The following is a 26,587-nucleotide window of genomic DNA, read 5'->3' as shown; positions in this document are numbered from 1 at the left end:
ATCATTACATGCAACGAAAAAAGAGTTATTTGTTGTGCTTCACCTGCTCAAATTGGCAGAGACATTAAAATTTTAAAAGTTGTGTTATGAGTTGGACTTTTGATCTAAAGACAACACGTCTTATTTGTGTTTTGCTTTACTCTAGAAATACCGGTCACATAAAAAGCATATACAACGGGTGGAGTCGGCTCCTCGGAAATTGCCAGCACCACAGACACAAACGCATGTGGTTCCTCGACCGACACCGATAATGCCAATGGGTCTACATGTGTGGGGTCATCCATCTCCCGAACATTTTTGGCCAAAGCCTTGGCAAGCTCCCGACGGTACCTATTGGCATCCTCCTCGACCGGTACACACTTGTTGTGTCTTAGCTCGTGATACATGCCAAGCTATACAATAATAATGTCAAAGGCTATAGTTTTGAATTTCGGTTGCCCTTTTTGATTATATGTGTCTAGGTTGGTGTCGATGCATGGGGTCATCCTGCACCTGGAGCACCGCTCTATCCTCGACCCATGTTGGTATGTCACAAGAATTTCTTTCTTCTTCGAATAACATTCTCCCATGGTGGTGGTTGTTATCCAAGCATTATTATGATTGGGAATTTCTATGGTGATTTTTTTTTCATTTTGAACCACAATGGGGATTTCTAAAATTGGACAAGCATTATTTGTGAACACAGAGAGTACCGCTTGTACCGATGCCAGGAGTAGCGAATAGAATGATCCCTGTCGACAAATCGCCGGGTCTGCACCCGGTAATGATCTACACAGTCTTTATGAAAAGGAGTTCAAGTTATATTGATTGTTTGTTTGTTTATTTTAAAGTAGAGATAAGTGCTCATCATCTTTTTATGTGCTGCATTGAAACAGCCCAAGGAGAGAGTGGATGCTGCCATCAGAGAGGTGTTGAAGAATCCATTCACGCCATTACCCCTAGGGTTGAAGTCCCCATCAATGGAAAGTGTGATGGTGGAGCTACAGAAGAAAGGCATCAAAACAGTGCCCATCATCTCCTCCAATGGGAAAAAGGCACCTTAGTATCAACAAAATGGATCCGTTTCACACCGACAACCGAAAGAAAGAATTCGACGACAATGCCTTCATTAATGGTCTTTTAGAGAAGAAGAAGAAAACCCGAAACCCTAAACCCTAAAAATGACAATAAATCAAGAGAGCGAGAGAGAGAGAGAGAGAGCTAAGAGAGGAACCCACCTTGTACAATTCAAAAGGTAATAATGAATTGAAGTGAAGTGTTTGTTTTGCATTTGTGGGGTGTCATTTACATTGTTAAGAGTGAGAATTGAGGCCAATGTTGTGTCCAGTGGGCCCTTTCACACACCTCGTCCCTCGTGTCCCCAACCCCCCCATTTCCCCATCAGACTTGTCCAATGGACCCCGCCCATCATCATCATCATCATCGTGCACCTATTCTTACATATTTCTTGTCTTTTGTTTTCGTTCTGTCTCTGTTCCCCCCCTCACACATCAAAATTAATTGGACCTTTCCCATGTTGGACAAACGCTTCCTACCATGTGGTGGGCACTCGATCCACGTATGTGTACCTACCTTGTGGGCCCTTTGGTTGTGAAAGGACAGACATCGCATGACAAGGACGATTAAATGCTTTATCAAAATATTGATACCATGGTATCCTTTTCTTTCCATATTGTGACCCATAAGAACATTGGTTCATTTTATGTCCACGCTTCAATTCGGCTTATGGTCTCCATGAAGTGTCAATAATAATGCACCCGTTATTATCTAATTTCCTCGATGCAGTAAATGTATCTTGAAATATTACTGGGCCATTAGTAACTTAATCAAATTGTCGAATATTTGACGGGCAAAGATGTACATTTTTGGAACTTTGGTATTTACCGCAAAATAGAAGCTTTAATATGTTCGTTGAATGTGCACACCATGCATCACTAGTTAAAGGATTATACATGTGACTTGAAACAATATGCTTTAAAATTGAGATAGGATCTCAAGTTATAACAAGAATAGATATATTCTACTTGAACAAGCAGTATCGAAAAGGAATATTGTGCAACATGTTCGTAGTATAAATCGCTTTCATAGTTAAAATAACATTTAGGGATAGTGCATAGTTAGAATGGAGTTCCAATGGTCCTTACTTGAGTTGTATCGACCTTCCACATTTCAATTGTTAGATCTCTTGACCTTTCGAATGATCACAAATAGAAAGGGTCATTAGTGCTTTGGAATTTGCAAATGACCTTGAAGTTGAAAGGTCAATAACATCTATTGGTCCTTATTGAGTTGTATAGGCCTTCCTCATTTCAATGGCAAGATCTCTGAACCTTTGGGATGATCACGAATAGAAAGGGTCGTTAGTGCTTTGGAATTTGCAAATAACCTTGAAGTTGAAGGGTCAATAACATCTATTGGTCTTTGAATAGCAAACATCTATTGACACCCCCTTCACATAATTTTTGGTCACTTTTAGAGTGGTATGTGATTACTAAATTGAAAGTAGCAACTCTAGCTCGGTTACAAGGACAAAATTGTAAGCGGTTACAAGGCAGGATTTGTATGGTACCTCTAAATAGCTATATACTTGTTAAATGTACAAACCAAACCATTAGCGAGACATCCACATGACGTTAAGTCATGAGACACATTTAAACAACACAAGTCAATTATAATATTGTAGTTCTAGAAGCATAGTGCAATGTTGCAAGTTATTTATTAAATGACTTGGGAGCATCAAAAAATTTGTTGCACATTCCTTTTCTGCTCCACTTTACTTTGTAATGTCGCTCGTCAAACTAGTTCTTTATCTACTCTATACCCTCTTTATGTTACTACGGCCTTTGTTTGTACTCTACTCTTATCATCTCTCCATTGTCATTTGTCTCTAGCCTCCACAGTCTCTATTCTCACGATGATGTGGCTCTTTCCTCTCCTCTCCTTTTTTACTTGCATTTACCTCTAACTTTGGTGGTTGTAATATCTCCTCTTTCTTCTTTAAATTGTCTCTACTCTCTCCACCTTTTTTATTTTCCTTCCATCCCATATAATTTAGCTCTTATTACATGATATTGCGGAATATATCAGACAATACATTCGTGGTGAAAGGCATTGCCACTTTCACGAGCTCGATCCACCTTTATGTGTTGATCGAAATAACACTATCACACAATAACTTCGTGGTTAATGTCATTGCCCCTTTTACAATCTCGATGAACCCATAAGCTTGGCAATGACAGTGTGTAATACATTTGCCCCCCTTACATATCAAGGTAGTGTGTGTGTTTGTGTCTATGTATGCTTAAGTGGTTACAACTTTTTGACCTCAAACCACTTAGGAGAGTGTTGCAGCCCTTAACCATTAAGCATTGTGTAGTGGCATGATTTTGAATAACAAATTAAGTAATGAAGAAAAAGACACCATTGAAAAGGGAGTTAAATAGAAAATAGAAAAGGGAGACTCAGAGAGAGTATGCAAGAAAGAGAGGACAAGGTCAATCCAAGATGCATGAAAGAAGAGAGAGAGAGAGAGAGAGAGAGAGAGAGAGAGAGTATGTTCAAGAAATGAGAACCTACTTGAAAAGAAGCAAAGAGGTATAGAGATAAGTACAACAAAACCTAGTATAGAGAGGTAAATATATAAAACTTGTTATACTACATTGCCAATTAAGATGGTAATCTTGGACATGAGGCGATGATTGGGAACATCTACCAATAATGCTATCGGCTCAATTGTAGTGTAGGTTGTTTGGGATGTTTCTAACATTATGTATGTTGTATCAACACTTTGTTGCAATGTCTCATATATGACAGACTCTCTATCTAAATAATATAGGGAAGGTAGTCCCCCTTGTGATTTGTGTGTGTGGAGGGTTTTCCCTAGGTTGTGAATGCTTGAACTTCCTTGGTATTTTTAGCAACAAGACAACAATTAAAAAAAGGAAGACATAAAGAGAAAAACTTCGGAGAGTGAAGAGACGGTAAATCAAAGTAGAGAGAGGAAAGAGAAGAGATATAAGAAAGTAGAGTTTATAACTATAGTGTAGAGCCAAATGGCATAGCTCAAAGTATTCACACTCCCCAAAAACCAAAAGGTGCATGCCAAGAACCATTCCCGATTATTTACTTGCACATACCACGAGTCTTACAAGTGAAATGAAAACACACCCGCATATTCTGTGGGTGCATTATATAAGATGGCCTTCGTGTACGTACCACCTACCAATGAAATAAATAGTTGGTTGTGAAAAGGCCTAGTAAGAATGTGACCCATATTACAAACGAGTTACTCTATACAATTACTTAGACAACCCAATATTCTCCGAAGAATATACTTTTTTTATGCCTCGTAGAAGTGCTTCTATGACCACTTGAACTACATAAGGGAATCTCGAAGATAGGGTGATAGGGCATACTTCACAAGATTTGTAAAAGCTTAAGTATGAATTCTACAAAGGTGTAGTCCTCGACGATATGATGTTGGAAGAGGCCCATATAATGAAGTACTTTTTGACATTATCGTGCAAGTTCGTTATTACGACTCAATACAAATATGTACGAACCATGCATATGTAATATTTTCCAACATATCATATAGAGCATCGAAAAGTCTTATTAAAGAGGACGACAACATATGAATCATTCGTTTTTAACATATGTGCACACAGGTGGACACATGTCTCTATTGCATTGGTGTAATCCTTGTGTACTTGCGCTTGAATATGACCTCCAAAAAACATCCATTTACAAATGTAGACATCTACAAATTGATTTTGTCTTCGAAACTTTGAAATGTTTAACTATGTCGACATGGCATTAGATCTTTTCATCACATTATCTTCTCCAGATATATCTACAAATAATTGAAATAATTTTTCTTGAGAAATGACCATGTTTTAGGTCTACATTTTAACTACAAAGTCATTTGCCTTGGCATGGCCCCACATGCACATCAACCTTAATTAGCTTGCTCAAATAATTTGAGGTTTTTGTTGGAATAATGGTGAGGCCCAATTGATCAATTCATTTGGAATAACGGTGAGGGGGGTACTTTGGCACATAAATTGTTGATTTGAAATTGTCTTGTGTGCAGATTTATTCATGGGTGGGCAATGCATTATCAACTTGGAAACTTAAAAGTCTCATAGACTTGGGACATTAGGCACTTAATATGCAATCCTATGTACTTTGAATTTACCTTCACCGATGAATAGGAATTTTCCTAGGTTAAAAAAAGCTTAAATGGATGACATCAAGATTAGATCATGTGATTTGACTGAAATTTGGTGCACGATAGACCCAAGATTGATGATCAAACAAGCCTAGCTAATCCACAAAGTATATGTATTGTATTCTTATTATGAATTTAGAATGAACTAATGTGAAATTGGTACAAGAAAACTGTGACCAAATTAGATTTTTGCTTTCATCCTCTACATCTACACATGTCCTAGACGAAAAATATATGTTCCTTTTATAATTTAGAAAGGGACAAATAATTGATGGAAACTTTATGAAAACGTACACACCCCTACAACTTAGCATCCAACATTGTCCCGATTCATTGCACATGAATAATATCGACAATTAAAACATGTTGGCACAATTGACATTGGGTTTTTAAGAGGAGTTTTGTACTAGTATTTGCATATTTGACAGGAAACTAACATTAAAAACTTCAATGCAAATTTGTTGTTATCTTTAACGGCATTTTTCAAAGTCTTATATTTATAAAACATGCATTTATTTCCTTCATGTAACTTGTTTTCTTGTTGTTGAATACGTAAATAATAACAAGATTTTGAAATGTCTTGACCAAGGTTCATGTATGTCCTGAAAAAGAAAGTATTGATTGTAAACATAGTAATCAACACAAATAGGGAGTAAAGGTTCCATTTTTGTGAGAGGTTCAACAACATTGTTGTATGGACACACCATTTATGTTGATTAGCATAATTTTGACATATCTTGTTTTTTATGACGTTTCAATATTGCATGGAATCCTTAGGGACATTAATCATGTTACTTCTTTTCTACTATATGTTCCATGCAATATTGAAACGTCATAAAAAACAAGATATGTCAAGACACAAAATGCACACGTATAGTAGAAAAGAAGTAACATGATTAATGTCCCTAAGGATTAAAAAACATTAGTAGTGGAAGAGTTTGTCTTTTCTCTCCATAAATTTGAATAGCTCAGTTGCACACTGAATGGTTTACTCTCTTCGAAATCCAATACACTATAGTTGATGGCTTTACCAAAACTTGTACATTTCTACATTGGAAATGATTTCATCATGGATTGAAAGTCTCAAAGTTTTCTACGTTTCCCTCTTCATTTCTTTGCTCCAAGTATTCCTGGATATTCCTTTAGATTGTGAGAATCTGTCTCCCTTATTTTCTCCCCCAAAACTCTATTGAACAAGGGCTATCCACCTGAAACACTAGGTTGCCTTCATTGTTCCCCTCTCAAAAGCTAGCTCCCATGAGATATATATATATATATATATATATATATATATAGGTCCCAAGGTGGTTCCATTGATAAATATTAATGGTCATCCTTCTCCATTGCAATTTGAAATTATCCAATCTAGTTCAAAGGATTCATTTTACACAGCATCATATTCCTTTCTTTGCTCCCACGCAAGTTCACACTTGGCCCTTATGGGTTGTCTCAATCCCTAGGATTAAAGTTAATATTCCCTCCTTTACGCTCTCAATTAACCCTCACACTTTTGTCCTCATGTGTAGAATACTACTATACAAACTACCACGGGATAAATTATGGTCATGCTCGTAACACTTTCACATGAGTAACAAAAAAAGTATTAAATGTTGCATGAGATGGTCATAGAGAAAACACTTCTCATCTTAAGTTCACATGTCGATTTAGTAGAAGGGTTGTCATTATGTCATGAAAACAAATATGTCATTCTATTGATCAACTATGATTTTTGTTACCTTACTCCTTTTATTGCACCATGGTCACAAAGATACGTGTTGTGTGTGTGTGTGCTACCATGGAAGGACCATGGGTTGGTATGACTTTCTTGCTACCTAATCTTTTGGTGATAACTTTTGCTGAAATGATTCAATTTCAGGTGAAGATATGCGCATTAATGAAGGCCACACTACATTTTTTTTTTCTTTTTTTCTTTTTTTCTTTTTTAAAGTTTATCATCCCATCTAATATGCATAATTCCAACACTTCACCCCCATGTACCTTAAGCATACCAATATATGACAACGGCATCAGGCAACATTAATAAGAACTCATCCTCATTCCATTGTGGAAAGAAAACATCAAAACATCCATATCTCTAGCTAATTTTGTCCCATCAAAATATACATATCTGCAATGGAAGCAAACAATCCTTAGTTCTCCCAAAATTTTGAAATTTCAAATAGAAAAAGTTTACTACTTGGTACAATTAACAGAGATGGTGCAATCAAGCAATTAATCACATACTAGTTGCCACCATTGGTTTATTGGACTATTGATGGATAGGGTGTAATCATGGTAGATGGAGAGGGATCTTTGTTGGACATTTGAGTGTCAGGGTAGATGATACCCAAATCCTCCATGAGGCCTTTGATAGAGTTGGACATAAATCATACTATGTAGTTAAAGTACCAAAGCCTGGATATAAACCATTGCTCTTATGCCTTCTCTTTGTCTTAGATATTACCTATAATAGTGATGTCTCTGTTGTTGCGTTCCCTCTTAGGCCAAGAGGAATAATATGCGAAAGGCAGTTTGTGCTACTTCTATGGAAGTGTTAAATACGAATCCCTCAGTATTTTCTCAGCCATTAAAAAATTCCCACAAACCAGCAGTTCATAATCATTTCAGGAAGAACAGTGTTCACATTTTATTGGATTAGTAATCTCTCTCACAAAAGCACCATGACACCACCAAACTTGTATACCAACTTCCATTTCGAGAATACAATCAATGAAATCATCTTTTGGGTCTGCCTTTGAAAAGTTATACAACATCAATGGAAAGATGGAGCTATGCCCCAACCTTGTAATGGATGACAAAACTTTCTGGTAAACAATCCTACAGCTTGTCATTCGTAGGAGTCACATGTAGACTGTTAAAAGAGATCACATAGTATATTGCACATTCTTACCGGAATGTGATGGCTTATATTCCAGACTTTACTTACAATTGAGCACTCAAAAAGGATGCAAACAGAAAGAGGCGCGGGATATTTATATATATGTACAGTTAGGATAGTTAACTAACACTAACCGCTAAAACTAACACATCCTCTTCCAATGGAGCATCGCTATCTGATTTCCACTACAATGTCAGGAACATCAACATCGTTATCAGTGGCATCCGAGCATGACACTGAAAACACTACCCGGTTTTCTCTTGGCGGGATTGTCACTTTCGCAACGGATGTAATGAGGTCCAGCAAAGACAAAGGCATTCGTTCCTGTAGCTTCTTTTTAGGAACAAACTCAGCATATAGTAGACTCTTACCATACGATAGCATCGTAATCTGTGAAGTATAAGCATTGATATTAGAGTAGGTTTTTTGAAGTATTACAGAAATACAAAGAAAAATGTAATTACAGGAAGACTTTTAACAATTCATCTATAACTCGTAAGGAGCATAATCTTCTAGGCATATGGAGTCATTGAACAGCACACATTGTCATACATGCATTATTGATATGTACAGACATGCACAAGTAGATATACATATGCATTTACACATAAAACACTGAACATTATTTAAGTCTGTTGGGCAATAAATGAATCTGAATTCCTTTTTGCGAAAATAATCACAAGACTTGCAATTATGAATCAGAAACTTTAGGTTCACCTGTTGTGTAGCACACAACAAGAAACTACTTCGGGTGTATACAAAAGGCAGAAAGAGACGTGCACATTTTACAATCCAGTAACTTCTTTAATTGGTGGTCACACTAAAATCATATTCATCACTTTAATATCATAATTGGACAGTTAGAAAAGCATATTTCCAAAAGCAAGCCTATTTCCCATTTGATTTTACACATTCAGATAGAGTGGCTTCACAGCATATTTTGAGCTTGTGAAAAGGAAGTAACAGGAAACCACAAACCCCTGTTATGGAAGTGACCTCACAGTTGCTTAATATCTAAAAGTATAATTTTTGCTTTATTTTTCTCCCATAACAAACTAGTGGGAGACGAGTTACCAAGCTTATGGATTCATCATCAAAACAATCTATCGGGATATTGCCAGATGGTTGCTCGATTTATTTCTGATCTATTCGAAGCAATGGAGGGTCTGTGTATCCACACCCTGCCCGTGGATCAGAATCCAAACAATGCTTCAATCCAAGCCAATTACTAATTGATTTCTTCTGACAGATATCTTCTTGAAAGAATCATTACCCTGCACCTCATCTTTCCCGAAACAAGCTAGTCTTTTTTACTCAGCCCTCATACTCTTACCTTTGCAGTGACTCTATAGTTTATGATTCATTTCCATTTTGGGAGGGAATGCTAGAGGTTAAGAACTAATCAATCTTCACTAGTTTAATAAATCAAATCATATCGTTGAACCCTCAATATGCTGCCTACCTCATCCCCATTTTGTTGATCTCATTGATTATTGAGTTTAACATCAACTTATATCATTAGTTTAACATCGACTTACATCATTAAGCCCACAGTATGCCACCTACTCCACCCCCATTTCATCGATTTCGTTGAGTACTTACCACTTCATTAACTTGATCTCATTGATTATTGAGTTTAACATCAACTTATATCATTAGTTTAACATCGACTTACATCATTAAGCCCACAGTATGCCACCTACTCCACCCCCATTTCATCGATTTCGTTGAGTACTTACCACTTCATTAACTTGACAGAATTACAGAAAACTACAACCGATGCACGTAGGAAGCGGCTGGGGTCAATCTTCCTACATCCCTCGCAGAGTCAAATCCTCATCAATTTAATTTAGAGGGATATTCTGTCAACTCCTCACTCAGAAATAGAGAGGCAGGTAACTTCTCGAACATCCAACTCAAAAGCCTCTACATCTCCCATTGGAAGGTTGATGCAAATGTAACGACAAGTTCTGGCAAAACTCATCAGATTATTTCTAACAGTACCTCCTGATTATCGCATAAATACCATTCACTTAGCAGAACCCAAGAAAAGGGCCTGTGATGCCACAGGAAGTTACAAACATTCGGAATGAAACAACCTGTTTGAAGAGAACTCCAGGAATCAGGTTTTCTGAAAACGCAAATGAGATCCCAACTTGTAGAAAACAAGTAAGATATCTAAATGGCCGAAAAAAAATTTGTAATTACAGTAGAGTTCTTCACAATGATCCATTCGAAATGAGTCATTAGTATTTACTCAAAGATTGTGTCATGTACTGTTATCCTTTGTATCATCGACTTTATTCCTTTTCCTTTAAAAATATGTCCACACTGTGTGTGTGGGTGTGGTGTTGTTTTCACAGTGCACAAAACACAATAAATACCCACTTCGAGGGTGATACCAGCCAATTCGTCATTATTTTGTAGAAATACTGAATCAATCTACTTACACTGCAGTGGCAGATAGAATATTTATATTTCATTTCGATTTGAAATAAAAACAAGATATAGATTTAAGAAGCATCCCTGAGATATTCAGACCGTGGGTATATTCAGGGGTAAGTTGGCGCCAACTTGAGTTGGGGTTCAAACAACTGATTGATGTAAATTAATCTTTGTTCTTCAGTCCAGAGAGGGTATATAGCATAAAGAATTTGGGACTTTCATCATGCCATATGCAGAGAAACAGAAAAGCCAGAAATCACAGAGTATTGCCAAATTTCCTATGTTCTTGACATGATTCTGTTTCAACATAACCAAGCTGTCGGGCATCATTTAAGGTTGAGACCTATACTTGAGGTCCTCATTCTTTACTTTTATGGTGAAGATTATAGTGCAACTAGGAGTCTTCTATCCTCCAAAAAGGCTACTTTATCTTGTATTATTTGTTTATCTTCTTGTTGGTGATCAATTTTCATTTTTATCATTTCTGTATTTGTATACCAAAGTGTTTTTGTTCCATAAATAGCTTAGACTGCCATTTCAAGTTTTTCAAAAGATGGTAGCAAACAGAAATAGCAAGCGTCTCTGCATGTTAATAGATGTTTTTATATGAATTAACTTAAAATGCATACTAAAATCATTGTTAAATTAAAGCTAGACGATTTGACTTCTATGGGGGCTTTCTACATAATGTTATTGACATACAACTGTGTGTTAAATACCATTCTTACCTCGAGCCCATGTTGCTGCTTGAACTCTCTCAGGAATCTTTCTAATGACATGCCCACACAATTCATTTCGAACTTGTCCCAGAGTGTCCAGAGAAGAGGAGGACGATCAATCCTTTCCACCTGTTTTATCTTTTCTATTACGAGAGAATATCAACAGAAATAAACGCAAAACAGCACCTGAAAGCATACCGTGTTTACTACAGCCTTTATTGGTTCTGCATTTGATATCATGGGCACAGCCAGATTTAAATAGGAATGCTTAAAACAATCAATTGGCTTCTCTAAAACAATTTTGTAGAGCTCAAGGCACATAAGCCCAGCAACAACAGACGTTGTAGTAACAACTGAAGGAATGGCTCTTCCGCCAACAAGCCGAACCTGAAATAGTTCCAGTATATTTAAAAAATTGTCCTATTGTCTCTTCAAATCTTCTATAAACAAAATTAACCAGGAAATATCAACAGTAAATTATCCTTCATTAAGACATGGAATTTCATTCTTCTTAGATATAAGTAGCTAATAGCTGAACCTGTAAAATATCCGATGGCGGTATTCCATAGTTCTGCGCCCGTAGATTCGCAGCAGCAACCACAAACTCCAAATGAAAGTTCCGTTCATCATCCTTCTCAAACTCTATAGGTGTCAGCCTATATCCCTAGATAAACAATCATATGTGACATCAGAACTCCAAGCAAAGAAAAAGGAGGATGTAACAAGAAAGAAAATCGGTGGTAATCCTTTCATGACACCAAAATAAGTTAAATAACCTTCACTTATATGAATATCTAAATAAAACCATTAGGCCTAGTACATAAAACTACTGAGACCATAAAGGTCCTTACACATCTCATCTGCCATCAGAGCTCCAAAGAGGATTAAAAGAAAAAGAGGAGAGACAAACCAGGAAATCAGTGACAATCCTTTAATGAGGCCAATGTAAGTTAACAGCATTCACTACTGTGAGTATTCACTTAGGACACTAGGCCTCATATATAGCACCACCAGACCTATAGTGATGTTTGATGATGGGCTTCTTTTACTATAGTCACTGATGCAAATGAGCTCACCTTGCAATTTCCTTAGCCATATAGCTATGAAATTTTATGTTTGTGCTTCTAATGCAACATACAAACCATCACTAGATCAAAGCTCGAGCTCATGCTTCTTAAGGTTAAGCATACGCTCATAACAATTACATAAGCAGAGGCTGGACAGAAGGGAGGATCAAAGGATCCAATTACATCTTGGTCATCTTGCTTTTTCTAACCTTATGACCTACCATGCCAGCCTTTTCTTATTCTTTGGTATTTCTTAGAGAAGTTTATTGGTTTCCACATTAGATCTTGTGTCTTTATGTGCAAGACAGGTTTTTCTGTTGATGAGGACTCAAGACAGTGTTAGAGATCATCACACTAGATCGTTCCTCACCACATTACACATTATTCACATAGTGTCTCTAAAAATGTTGTAAATCAAGATTAATTAATGAATTCTGAAGTGCATTTTTATTAGTCAGTTTTATATAGGAGGGCCATCTCTAAGAAACAATTGGCTCTCATACAGATACACAGCACAGATATAAACCTTAAAACTGTTTATCAACAGTCAAATATTAGTGCATGCACCCTTAAAGAAATCAGCAAAACAAATACAACAAGATGATGTACACAAAGCAGAAACCAGTAACAAAGAGCACATTTTAGAGGGGGGAAATTAGAAATTATTGTTGAGCCATAGAGCATGAAGATTATTGCAGGCTTACCGCAAGTGATGCTGGAGTAGGAAGCTCCTGCATTAAAGCTTCACATTTTTCTGCAGCATCATTATCTTCTGAGCTGAAAATACTCTTCTGCCCTCCACTCCTTAAATCATTGTCAGAAACTGCTATTTTGACACCTTCCTATAAATCCCATCATAAATCAATTTCCTATTTCCGACTCTGAACTTTAAAATGAAGTTTCGAAGCTCATGTTTCTGACTATACCTTCGGCTGAAATACAGGTACTTCTATGGTCTGCAGGACATCCATAAACAGAGAACGATCCTGGCAACCCTTCAATCCATATACAGTTGCCTGAAGATTAGAGGCTGCAACAATGAAATCATAGTGTAAAGCTACCATTGCATCAAACACTATAGGGACTGGTGGCCGTTTAGTTCCACTCCAGAATGGTGCACCAGTAGTCGTCATCATGCCCTCTGGAAAATTGAAAGAAAGCTGTAGAACGGAAGACATTGTTAGGTTAAACCTGTGAAATACAGATCCAATACTACCCAAGGGACTGTCATATTTGAGATATACGCTATCCCTAAGTCCCATGGTGTAGAAATGAGAATGTAGATAGAAAGGTATACTAGGATCTTAACACAAGCCAAATTAGCCTACTAAACGAGTCTTTTATGTGTCATAAAAAAAACACAACAAACTAGAAGGTATACACTCTACGATAATGCCATAACAAGAAATATGATGCATATAGCACCTAATCTCACCAAAAGTCCAGAGAATTCCAGATCTCCAATTCCAGGCATACAAGGCAAATCATTAGAAATAAATGGGTGGTAGATGCCATTTTAAGTGGAGTTAGACAGAGAATGCAAAGAAATATAGAAAAATGTGCATTTTCTAGCTTTCAAAGTCAAAATTATGCAAAACACAAACCCTGATAATTGTAAACATCACATTAGAAAATAAGAAAAGAGGCATAAACTTGAGGAAACATTTGGATGAATGCGGATAATTGCAGGTTATCTGCATACTTTAAAGTGTTCCCTATGTAATGGCTTTGTTTCAAGGATGGATTATATTAATTGTTTGTAGCATTGATTCAAATTTCCATGTGGCCAAATTATGAGATACGATACTTTGGTGTTAGATGCATAGCAACGAACATTTGGAGTTGGATATTTATCAATGCCCAACCTCCTTATCTATATTGTTCATGTTACTGCATCTTGAGCCCTTGAGTAACCCAATCGAGTATTATATGCAAGTAAGAACTTTTATTTCGTGAACCATGTATATATCATGATACATGGATGTGCAGAGTGGTTTAACAAGTTGTAATGCAAATCAACATAAAATGTCCATTAGCTGTTACTAGATCAGGTTGAGAAGGACTATGATAAATTTATTTCTCTATTTTTAAACCGTGACTTGCATGACCAATTTGTTCAATGTTAAGAAATGTTTTTTTACTGTAAGTTAGTGCACTTCATTTCGAGGAAAGATGCTAAATTCTTTTACATAGAGCAAGGAAAAAATTGTATGCTGTTCATTCATGCTGTCAACCATACAGATATTTCTTTTAAAGCTCTTGTACTTTTCAGTGTCCACTGTCACATTTCAGCCCAATCTCAAAGAGTACTATGTTTTATGCCATTAATGAACTACACAACTTGAAACAATCCTAAGCCTCTATGCTTACGGGCATAAGTATAAGTATCCCATTCCTTGGATTGAAGAAACTCATACAGATAGAATTCTATATTCTGCATATAAATGCATTGAGAGAAATTCTTTAATAAACAAATAGCAGATTGGATATGTTATCTTCAAAAGAATAGAGACATGAATACAAGTGAATGCAACCTTGTATATTGATATCTACAAAACAATGTCACTTTATCCAGCCAAGATTACATATTCTCAACTGCAGTACCTGTTTAACACTATTTGAAAAGAGCTCTTCAAATTGCAATCTTGCCCACTGAATACATGCTGCAAAGCTAAAATAGCAAATCAAAAAGCAGTATGTTAATAATAATCAAAGGACATACAAACATATGTTGATTTCTACTAAGATGACATAATTGAAAGATATCTAATAGGACATCTACATGCACGGTCATAATATCATAATGAAGTAATAATTAGTCGAGTCCTTAATTGAAGAAAATCTACTAGGATCACCTACCTACAAGCATACAGAGAGGACAAGGACCAGATAACATGGCACATGAGAATGACATAAACAACTGTTTAATACCTTAATGGCTTATATCTTGAAAGAGAATCACATAGAGTTTCAAGTATGGGAAGACGTGCAGAGGGATTTTCCTTCCTTATTGAATCTTGAAAGGCTCGATTTGACAAGTAAGCATTCACATCCTCAGGTCTTTGCTTGAAGAGAGACTCAAATGTTTCTACAGCCCACCGGATTGTATGTTCTGTAGAATAGGGAAAGTTCCTCAAAGTGCATATAGGAGTTTCCTTGAACTCGGGAGGATCACGTGATGATGCATACATCTCAGACTGGAATGGAAGAAACACCTATACAAAAGTAATACATGAAACAAAATGAAACAATGTTTATTGATCAATACTCCAAAATTTGCACAACTGTGTAGTCAGCATGCATTACCTGAACACTTCCCCGTGTGTCATGCTTTCCGCCATCAATCATAGGCCTACGGGAAGTAACACAACGCATGTCTATATATAGCCGGGAGGATGCAGTATCAACTGCTGAGAACACACCTGCAGCACATACACATAAAATTAAAATATCAACTGGAATAAGTCACATAAAAGAATGAATACTAAACATAAAATGGATCAGTATGCTCATACAAGAGGCGAGACACACATAACAGTGTCCATATTCCTGATTACCAAATTCTTAACTGCTTTATTCAGAGAGCATGGCTTATATTACCTGCAGAAAAAAGTCCATCATAATTGCCATGTGCCCTACTTTGGAGGATAATGCAAAAGTAATATACGCATTAGAATCAGCTAAAGTTTCTCAATCAGGAAGCCTAAGAATAGCAAGGCATGAAAATCCACTGTGGAAGTAAATACCCCAGGTAATGTCACCAAGAGCAAAGTCAAAAAATAGGTGAGATTGTCCCCAAGATATGACAGACTAATTAGATTTCCTTTGCAGCCTTCGAATCGCCAGTAGAACCATTCTTCGAAGTATCTAATGTAGATCATAGCTGCCTACCAAGGATCTTAGAACATTGGATCTATGAATCTAAGAATATTGGCTTTCCCAAACACACCCTAAGATGATACCGGAAATAGTGATGAATCTAGTATCTGTCCACTGATAGATTGGAATGTGCTTCCTTAATTGTCAGAACTAGAAATGATTGCCCCTCTTGAAACATTCGAAATACAAATGTTTATGGTGATGAATCTAATATCTGTTCACCGATAGTTTGGAATGTGTTTCCTTCATTGTCAGGACTAGAAATGCCCCTCCTCTTGAACCGTTCAAATATAAAAAAAGGTTTTAGGTGGGTGTACGATTGGAGCATGAGATATTTAAGAAGTTTCATTTTATTAGAAACAGGAATATATAAAATACTAAGTTATGTTCACCAAGTATCTGCGAGCATCCACTCTTGCAGATGAACCATAAGGTGATGCTGGAAAGCGAGATGAAAATATTGCTGATCATCGTTGCCATCGTGAAGGATCATCTCCAAGGTGAAAAAGAAGAGTCTTGATGGAGTCAAATGAAATCAGACAACTACTCTCTGCTACAACCAAAACTACATATCTCCAAGAATAAAAAAACAGATAGGCCTGCTTTTTACCTAAGCCTGATTGGTTATAGATATCCTCCATCCTCATTGGTTATAGATATCCTCCATCTTCTACAAACCTCTCTTTAGTACCAGCACACATGGAATGTGACAGTGAAAAAAATCCCCTTTAGAATCATAAGCCTAGAATGTGAATTGTGTTTGAAATCATCCAATCCACGGAGTTGGGTCCAAATCCCTAGCCATAACACCTAGAGTCTCTTTTTCCATTCCATTTCAACTTCATAATCTCCTCCCAATAGTGGTAAGCTATACTTGAAGGCCATCCAAATCCCCTTTTGGTCTTGAATCTTTGATTCTGCAACAAACTACTCCATAGCCTGTAGCTCAGCTCCATGATTTCCCTAATGTGAATAAACTCTAAATAAATTATAGCTAAATGGAAATGTGTATTTCCACATAGATTACATCATCAAGTGTGCCTATAAAATATATGCATGACGACTTGAAGTATTTGATGAAGATTCTTGTTCATGCCGAAGTTGAAAAATCTCATTTGATTGTATCACATGCTTATTTTGACTGTATCATTTGCTTATTTTAAATTTCCTTTCCTTTTTATGTAAATAGTGTGCATATAACTAGAGTGAGGTACAGAGTGTGTTCACAGAAACTCGGGATACGAGATAACAAACAGTGACAAAATCGTATGGCATGTGACTAGTGTATTGCACATGACGATCTCAAATTCTATATTTCATCAATAACCACCCATGGACCAAACAAGAGATTAACTTGTGGGGGGATAATAATATTAAAAATTCAGCTTTATAAGATACTGCACTTCAAAAAAATACTAGCCAAAATCAACATATACAATAACCAACATGTCATTCATTTAAATAAAACTGGCACCAAGATTGTAAGGTTTTAAATAAAGAATTCAACGACTACGAACCTGATAATGACTGAAAAAACGATAAATCGAATATGTGTTCTGTCTCCACATCAAATCTTTCTTGAAGAGCCCGGATTTGGGCTTCAGGATTTATCTTACGTAGAGCTCGTCCCGCTGTAGCTGCTTTGTGTTTCCCTAGATCATCTATGTGATATAATAACTGATCTGTATAATTAGGCTTTGAAACACGGTCCATATCTGAGATTGTGATACTACCACTTGGACCGCAACCTACTCCCATAAGGACAAGGTTCTTCAATACTTCACATCCAATCCCACCAGCACCAACAACCAGCCACTGGACAAAGAGGCAAGGAATTATATCATTCCAATTTCCCAATGAATTGGGTAACGATCATGAAAATCAAAGTTTGAGCAATAGATTCATATAATGTAGATTTTTGAGCTTTAATTATGCCTCATTGAGCGCATTAGAAGTCCAAAGCTCAAACCTTTCACTCTTCAAATTTTAACTTGAAAGCACATACGGAGCATTAGTACCTGCAAACTGCCAAGTTTTTGCTGAAATTCTTGACCAAACAATGCTATCTGCATATCATAACGTGATTGCAGTGGAGCATTATCTGTAATGTTTATAAATTGAGATGGGGCACAGTCAACTACATCATAGTAGATCCATTGATGCAATGGTGTAAATATCTTCCCTATGACCTGTAAAAAGAATTGGAATTACCATAGACAACATTTTATCACAATTCTATAATTTGGCTTATTAAACATCCTAACAACCAATCTGCTTTCAGAATTCATGTTAAATATAGCTATTCAACCTTACTTTCTAGTAAAAAGGAAAAATCAATATTTAAACTCTTACTTTGATATTGGGGGCATTACTGATATTTTTAGAACTATATGGAGTAGAATTGACATATTGCCCCTTGTAGGATGGGTATCCTTTTATACATTGTCTGTAATTCATTTATGCACGAAAATGAGAAATGATATACACCTTTATGACTTCTTGTGCGGCTAGTCCTCCAGTTAAAGCAACCAAAGGGCACAACTCCACATTCATTGTGTGAGCCAAAGTCCTCACAAGCTTCTCATCTAAATTACCCAACAAAACTGAAAATTTTACTTCATGATGTTCTTGAGCTTTATCTTCACCATTCTCATTCTGCATCGTATTATCTTCCTTTTCCTTGTTTTCTAAGCATTCTAACTCCAGGGTAGAAGTACCTATTCTCTCCTTGTTGTCAATCATATAGTACCTGCTTGTTGATAAATTAGATACTTCCCATATCTCTTGGGCTCTTGTCACTATGTTATCAATATCAGTGTTTGATATCACATCGTTGTCCTTGTTTGATCGTATGAACTCATCGATAGCTTGTAGAGCCACATGGATGTGGGGCTCATGTGAGAGCTCCAGGTTATCCATAGCTGAGAATATTGGGTTTCCCAGTGCCAATTCAAGTGGAATATAACTGAATTTCTTCATAGGAATGAGTTTTTGGAAATATCCACCTGATAAATACCTTCCAAACCCTCGAGTATCAACTGGAATGCTAAATGTATGGCTTCCAGTTACAGTTACTCTATAACTGTTACTGCCAGAATTAGTATCCTGGTTGAGCTCTTGCATACCTTTGATACCAGTGAATACAACATCATCACCATCCTCTAAACCATGCCTTTGTTCTTCGACAACTGTGACTGTGGCTGGGGAATCTTGTGTGACATTGGCAATGAGGATCAAACTCGACGAATCATCATGATTATCTTGGAAATCAAAGGAATCTCCGAGATCCGCAAATACATAGGAAAATAACCCACGAGTCTGTGATGCGATAAAAGGGATATTTGATGTGCGACAAAGAGAATTGAGCCAAGAAAGCTCAGGAATCGAACCCGAGGTAGCAATGACCACATGGTAAGAGACGATGGCATCTTCGATTGTAGATTCTGCAACAACAACAATGCGGTTCATAGTGGCATCATTGTCCATGTGGAAACCACATGGACGACCAAAATCTTGTAGACGTTCAGACAACACGACTGCACGATTCCGACCCAAGTCTTGCTCCCGGAGGCAGAAATTCGAGCCAAGGTCAGCCATAGAAACTGCGCCTTGGTCAGAAAGACCTAATCTTTCTATCCCACTTAATAGAAGGTTTTTAGCTATCTCTGCCCCTACCCCTCTGCAACCCACAATTAATGCTCTGCTATTCCGGATAGATTTCATTGCATCTTTGCCGATTGTGTAGATTAGGCGAGAGTACTGAAGTTCATCCACGTCAATTTCTGAGTTGTGTGAAGAAACTTGAAGCACATTCTCTCGATCAACTTCCATAGTCACCATTTCTGAGGCCACTTTCTAAATCATCTGTCAACGAAGCGAAGAAGATGAAGATGGGTTCATGACGAGGTGTAGAGATAGACAAACATAGATTCAGTGGAAAGAGAAAGGATAAAAGAAGAACTCTAATGGCGTCTCTCTCGCTCGCTCGCTCTGTCTCTCTCTCTCTCTCTCCTTCCCTCCCCTCCGCTCTGTGGGTGAATGCGAACAAAAAAAACAGAGTATGAATTAGGCTCTGTTTCTTTTCTTGTGAGACTTGAATAGACACACACACACATGTTCTATGCATACATACCTAAATCACTAAATAACAACAGCAAATCCAACACAAAATAAAATAATTCGGCTATGGTACCCATGTATTCCGTGACATTTCTTCTTCTTCTTCTTCTTCTTCTTCTTCTTCTTCTTCTTCTTTGGGCCTATGGATTGATTGGGTGATTCCTTTCCCTTCCATGTTTTGGCCCTAGGAAATGTTCCGTGATGTGCCTGCCATGACAATACCACCATTGGTTGTTAAAACATCTTCGATCAAATTGTTCTATAGTATGAACCATTGATTTGAACTTATCATATCAATTCAATGGCCGGCCCATACCCATGCGGCCCCATGAAATTACCCTCGAAGTGTTTCGAAATGTCCGTAAATGCTACATCTTCCAGTATATTTTCTCGCAATTCATTGTATGAAACCACATGTTGGAAGCTCGAGTCATTTATTCACGACCTGTAATGGCCAACATCAATGCACCCTTTTCAAACAAAAGAGTATATTCGATACAAACAAATGAGAGGATGTGAAAAGCTAGAATGAAATGGGTGTGCCTATATCACCTTGAGAGTGGTTGATAAAATAAGATAAAAAAGATGTCCATCCATGGAAGCCTTTGTTAATACAATATGATTTTGTTACCTTTCAAACAGTTAAGGCCTTTTCATCTCAAGACATAAACCATTGCAAACATTAGTCATACGCCACATTCGCTTGCTACCCACTAAGTAGCTTCATCATGGTCACCGACTGTTGACAAATATTGCCCTTGTCATGGGTTTCATGTGTGTATGTTATCGATCAACCCAAATGGATTCCTACTTCTCCATAATCCACGCAAACACACATATTAGGCGTAACACATTACACTACATGAGGACTACATTAGTTTATACTACTCCAAGGCATACCTAGTCTTAATGTCCTTTTCAAGTGGATGGCATGAAACTCCATGTTGAATTATACCTACAATGCTTCGACTCTAAACCATTGCCTATGACCACCAACTTCATTGGGGCCATCCCATGAATGTGTTGTAGGTATGCACTTAATAATCGAGGTTGAATGTTAACCCTTGAGTGGTTCAAGTGAAAATGTAGTAATAAACATAGGCATCAAGAGAGGAGGATAACATACACAATGTGTTTTGCATGGTCATTGACAGCATAGGGAAAATCCCCATTATGGAAGTGAGTGAGAGTGGTCGCATGCCAAGCTCTACCATGTCCCCACTACACCCAAACGCACTGTGTAGTAACAATAATATCTGGCATGATGAGGTAATAAGGTCACCCTCCCCCCCTCGATAAACTTGAAAGTCTAAGGCTATGTTTCCTTGCTCAACTCAATTTATTGATGACCATTAGACTGATATGGATGTTGCATTCGCATAGTTTTAACAACCTTACAAGGCTTATTGTTTCCAATCGAAGATACAAGCAATAGGCCAAATCTGTGTATGGAACATGATCATAATTTGTGGGTAACTAACTACCCTTTATCGTATATGAATGGTTAATGGCTAACAGGCTTATATAATTCAAATTTCATACCCTTCTTCCTTTCAAAATTAACCCCCACATATTCATCATAAGATTAGGAAAAACTACGGAAAATTGATGTCTTGATCAGTTATGGGTATGCACATAACACTCTTGATTTGTATTCTATGCCCCCTTTGTATCCACAAAGAGCCACTTTCCTCCGTGTAACTATTCCACGTTAATTAATCGAGATATACATGTTTTCTGCTTAGTATTATCTACTTAATTGAGACACACCTTGCATGTTTAATGTGTACTAATGATCTCTTTAATCAAAACTAACCCATTGCTTAATTATTGTGGTGATTAGGTGTGTGTTTATTTTTTATTAACTTGAGAAGCCTTCGAGGCGTTTAATGGTTCCATGGAGTGGAGCTATGGTCTTTGCAATTGAGGAGTGAGACCCCCCAAATCCTCAACCAACCCATTGTGAGGAAGGCAACTGTCAGGACCAAAGTTAGGAACAAGTTTTTAAATGAAGAAGAGAACGAGAAGCGAAAGATATGAGAGAGATAAGAAGAATTTGATAATGTATTAACAACGAGAGCAATGTTTACAAGAATATGCCGAAGACTGGCGTTGAACCAGAATGGTTCATCAATAGTCAAATACACGCATGATCGCCACTTGGCATTCATGCAAGCATGCCCCTTGGCAATCCTGTGTCAGCCTAAGCAATGTGACAACATTTCAATAATATTATTATATGTATTTCCTATTGATATAACCGAATTTATTATTCAATATATATAATATGATGTATCCTAATGGATGGGGTTGTATGCCTTCTTTGAGGAGGGCATGGGTTCGAATCACCATAAAGCTTATTGGGTTTTGTATACACATGACACTATCCCCCTCCTTTGATAACGAGTTCCATGAGTCGTAATGCATGAATTCGAACTTGGCTTATTTGGATATTGGCGATGAAATTCAGCCACCAAGTCAGAGGCATTATCAAGGTTCTCAACTAGCTCCCAAGTATGATCATTTGGTGTATATCGTAACCAATCCACGAGATAATAAAGTTTTTTACGTATTATCTTAGAGTCCAGAATAGCTTTGATTTCAAATTCTAGGCCATCAACAAGTTGAATTGGAGGTGGGGGTAGAACAACCCGATTTGGAATGGAACTACCAATGTAGGATTCCAACAATGAGACATGAAACACCGGATGTAGATGCATCTGTGGAGGTAGATCAAGGCATAATGCAACATCATTAATCTAATTGGAGATAATAAATGGACCAAGTTGTTGATAATCCAACTTGTCACAAGGTCTAGTAGTCTTCACATTACGTTGTAGTAACCATACACGATCCCTAATTCGAAACTTCAGTTCCTTTGGTGAAGAGTTGAGACGGTGACGATCTGTGGCTTTTTTGTGTGTGGCTTGAGCAGTTTGCAAATGTCGAGAATGTGCAATATGCATGTCTTGGAGTTTACACACACAATCTTCAACATCAGGATTTTTCGAGATTTCTGGATGTGCCATCATTGTCCAACAAGGATGATATCCTATGTTTGCAAAAAATGGAGTATACTCTGTTGAGGAATGAACTGAATTATTGTATGCAAACTCTGCAAAGTGCAAAAAATCCACCCAATCACCCTGTTGGTAATTGATGAAACACCGAAGATATTGCTCTAATGTTTGATTCGTCTGCTCGGTTTGACCGTCACTTTGTGGATGATAGCTTGACGAAAGTTTACAAGAGATTTTGAGCATCTCAAGCAAGTGTTTCCATAAATTTGAGATGAATTGTGGGCCACGATCACTAATGATGTCATTTGGAAGACTGTGAAGCCGAAATACTTCTTTCATAACAATGTCTACAGTTTCTTTAATGTTGATGGTTTTTGTGCATGGAAGAAAATGTGTCATCTTTGTGAATCGATCTACTATAGTGAGAAATGCATCAAAACTCTTCGAAATTGGAAGATCTATAATAAAATCCATTGAGATGGATTTCCACGAACCAATAGGAATTGGCAATGGTTGTAATAACCCATATGGTTGATGTCATGGAATCTTTGACCGACAACACACATCACAACTACGAACATAATCTTCAACAAACTCTTGAAGGTGAAGCCACCAATAGTTTTGAGAAACTAGCTCCAAAGTGCCCGACCATTGGGTAGTCATGACAATATTGCATTACTTGAAGTCAAGATGAACCATTTGGGACATACAAAAGAGTGTTGCGAAAAAGTAAACCATTATCCCATTTAAATTGGTTATAATCTTTACGAGGATTCTTGGAGCTTGAAGAAGAAGCGCGATCTGAAATTATATGGTTCAATATATCTTGAGCAAATTCATCAGAAATTATATATGTTTGGATTGAATCAAGAAGACTTGAATCTTCAAATTCTTGAGAGGCATTAATAGTTAATAGTTGTAACTGATTAGGCCCCAAGACGATTTGTTTTTTATGATCAAATCTGGGCTCTCCTGGTTGTGGAGCCAAATAAGATTGTCGTGAGAGAGCATCTGCCTTTCCTTGTTGTACTCCTGGGCGATATGTGATGACGAACTTAAAATGTGTTAGAAATTGTGCCCAACGTAAGAGAGCATCTGCCTTTCCTTGTACTCCTGGGCGATATGTGATGACGAAGTTAAAATGTGTTAGAAACTGTGCCCAACGAGCTTGTCGACGACTCAAGACTCTGGCACTTTGAAAGTATGTGAGGTTTTTATGATAATTGTAAACAATGATTTGGTGGGGAGAACCTTCTAAGAAATGTCTCCATTGTTCAAACGAGTCTATAATGGCTAGAAGCTATTTGTCGTGAATCTCATAATTGATCTTTGCGGCTTCGAATTTGCGTGAATGGAAAGCAATTGGATATAGCTTCCCATCATCTCCTGTCTGTGACAAGATACTTCCTAGTGCAAAATTAGACGCATCCGCCTCGATGATAAACGGGTTTTCTAGGTCAGCATGAAGTAGAATTGGAGCAAAAGTGAATGCTCTCTTTAGGCTTTCAAAAGCTTTGGTTGCACTAGAACTCCATGTGAATGACTTGTTCTTTCGTGTAAGCTCTGTAAGAGGCATCACAATGTTTGAATAATTCTTGATATATTTGCGGTAAAAATTCGCAGATCCTAAGAAACATTGAACATCACACACTGAATGAGGTGGTTGCCAATTTAGAACTATCTGAACCTTAGATGGATCCATAGATATACCTTGTTGTGAAACCACATACCCTAGAAACTCCACATGGTTTTGATCAAAGCTACATTTCTCAAGTTTGGCATAGAGCCCATATTCTCGTAAGTGTTGGAAGATTTGGCAGACATGTATGTCATGCTCTTCTTGAGTTTTCAAGTAGATCAAGATGTCATCAAAATATACTATGGTGAATGAATCCAAAAAATCGCGGAAAATATCATTCGCCATGTGTTGAAAAACCGCGGGGGCATTCATGAGACCAAAAGGCATAACCGTGTACTCAAAATGTCTGTATCGAGTACAGAATGTTGTCTTCCATTCATCTCCTGGATGTATCCGAACAAGGTTATATGCACCTTGAAGATCTAGCTTCGTGAAAACTTTCGCTCCACTAAGACGCTATAGTAAACTCGAAATCAAGGGTAGAGCATATCTATTTCGAACTGTGATTTTGTTTAGACCTCGATAGTCCACGACCAGTCGTAGAGATCCATCTTTCTTCTTGACAAAGAAGATGGGTGCACGAGCAGGGCTTTTAGAATGTCGAATGAATCCATTTGCTAAGTGCTCGTCTATATACTCTTGAAGGGCCTTGAGTTCAAAAGGTGATAGATTATATATTGGGCCCCATGGTGGCTCTTTCCCAGGTTGTAGATTGATAGGACAATCATAAGGACGATGGTCTGGGAGAGAACTAGCTTTAGCTTTGTTGAAGATGTCTTCAAAATCCAAGTACTTGGTAGGGAGGGGAGTACCTGCCCCTTGTGAGCTAGAGGATGGGTTTGCTATTACTGCAAAGACAAAAATTTCATTTGTTTGCCCGGTTTCTCGTAATTTTTGTAGAGAGATGGGCGAGGTTTGGTGAGGTTCTGAATCTTGGTTGCTAGTAACAAGGCAGCTGGATTCAGGTTTCTGCTGGAAATCATTGATTGTTCGATTTCTCCAGTCAATTTCAAGATTATGAAGTTCAAACCAAGGATAACCGGATGCTCAGGGCTACTAATTATATTGAAGGAAATCATACAAGCAAAGCTACCAAAAACTACTCTGATTGGCTCAGATTCTTCAACTATATTCCCGAATGAAATAGGGCGACCATGAATGACTAACAACAGATGCAGGGCAAGGGAGGTTTTTCAATAGGATTTCCTCGAATAAAGCAAATTCTTTGTCCATAAAACAAGAGTTGGCTCCTAAATCTAAGAGAGTAGAGGCAAGAACTCGATGACACCTAGAAGTGCTAAGCTCAACTTGTGCTAAAAAAACTATGCTAACATGATTTGATAAAATGGAACCACTACTTGGGGGTGACTTTACATATTCATGACTGTCCAACCAAATGGCTTTGAATTTGGTTGGACTTATTCGTTTAATATTTCATCAAGTTGACTCAAGACTTCAAAACTATGGACTGACCATTACATGTGGAACTACTAGGGCTAGACGATCTAACTAGAGAATTGGAATGAAGATTCTCACTAATACTTACTTGATTTACTTGAAGTTTTGGCCT

At 37.4% G+C, this 26,587-nt stretch overlaps 2 protein-coding genes across 4 annotated transcripts in view; one reads left to right on the top strand and one right to left on the bottom strand.

Moving 5' to 3' along the window:
• APRR2 (CheY-like two-component responsive regulator family protein) overlaps window positions 1-1,052 on the top strand; it is a 4,316-nt gene extending 3,264 nt beyond the window's left edge. For all 3 annotated transcript variants that reach the window (XM_087319648.1, XM_087319649.1, XM_087319650.1), the window contains 4 exons: window positions 146-352; window positions 462-524; window positions 686-760; window positions 876-1,052. In XM_087319648.1, coding sequence (XP_087175774.1) covers window positions 146-352; window positions 462-524; window positions 686-760; window positions 876-1,043 — 513 coding nt within the window. In that variant the 3' untranslated portion in view covers window positions 1,044-1,052. The remainder of the gene's footprint in view (window positions 1-145; window positions 353-461; window positions 525-685; window positions 761-875) is intronic.
• Window positions 1,053-7,950: 6,898 nt separating this feature from the next.
• Window positions 7,951-20,275, bottom strand: LOC147863577 (uncharacterized). The gene is made up of 12 exons (XM_087319299.1): window positions 18,727-20,275; window positions 18,258-18,428; window positions 17,757-18,054; window positions 15,667-15,782; window positions 15,292-15,575; window positions 14,965-15,031; window positions 13,287-13,520; window positions 13,065-13,202; window positions 11,832-11,957; window positions 11,492-11,680; window positions 11,303-11,422; window positions 7,951-8,519 (listed from the first exon to the last, which is right to left on the bottom strand). Exons 1-12 carry the CDS (start codon window positions 20,077-20,079, stop codon window positions 8,301-8,303), a joined length of 3,315 nt encoding a protein of 1,104 aa, XP_087175425.1. The 5' UTR covers window positions 20,080-20,275; the 3' UTR covers window positions 7,951-8,300.
• Window positions 20,276-26,587: the final 6,312 nt, after the last annotated feature.

The sequence above is a fragment of the Azolla caroliniana genome, unplaced genomic scaffold, assembly GCF_043228905.1.
Source record: "Azolla caroliniana isolate FFs.n. ecotype wild unplaced genomic scaffold, voAzoCaro1.0.p SCAF_5, whole genome shotgun sequence".
Lineage (NCBI taxonomy): Eukaryota > Viridiplantae > Streptophyta > Polypodiopsida > Salviniales > Salviniaceae > Azolla > Azolla caroliniana.
The sequence above is the reverse complement of the archived record's forward strand: the minus strand, read 5'-3'. Positions and strand labels throughout refer to the sequence as shown.

Coding starts and splice junctions, on each gene's coding strand:
- LOC147863577 (XM_087319299.1), bottom strand. CDS start 20,079: ATGGTGACTATGGAAGTTGATCGAGAGAATGTGCTTCAAGTTTCTTCA. Junction 15,576..15,666: donor ACACACGGGGAAGTGTTCAG/GTAATGCATGCT, acceptor ACTTTTGTATAG/GTGTTTCTTCCATTCCAGTC. Junction 13,203..13,286: donor TACCTGTATTTCAGCCGAAG/GTATAGTCAGAA, acceptor TGGGATTTATAG/GAAGGTGTCAAAATAGCAGT.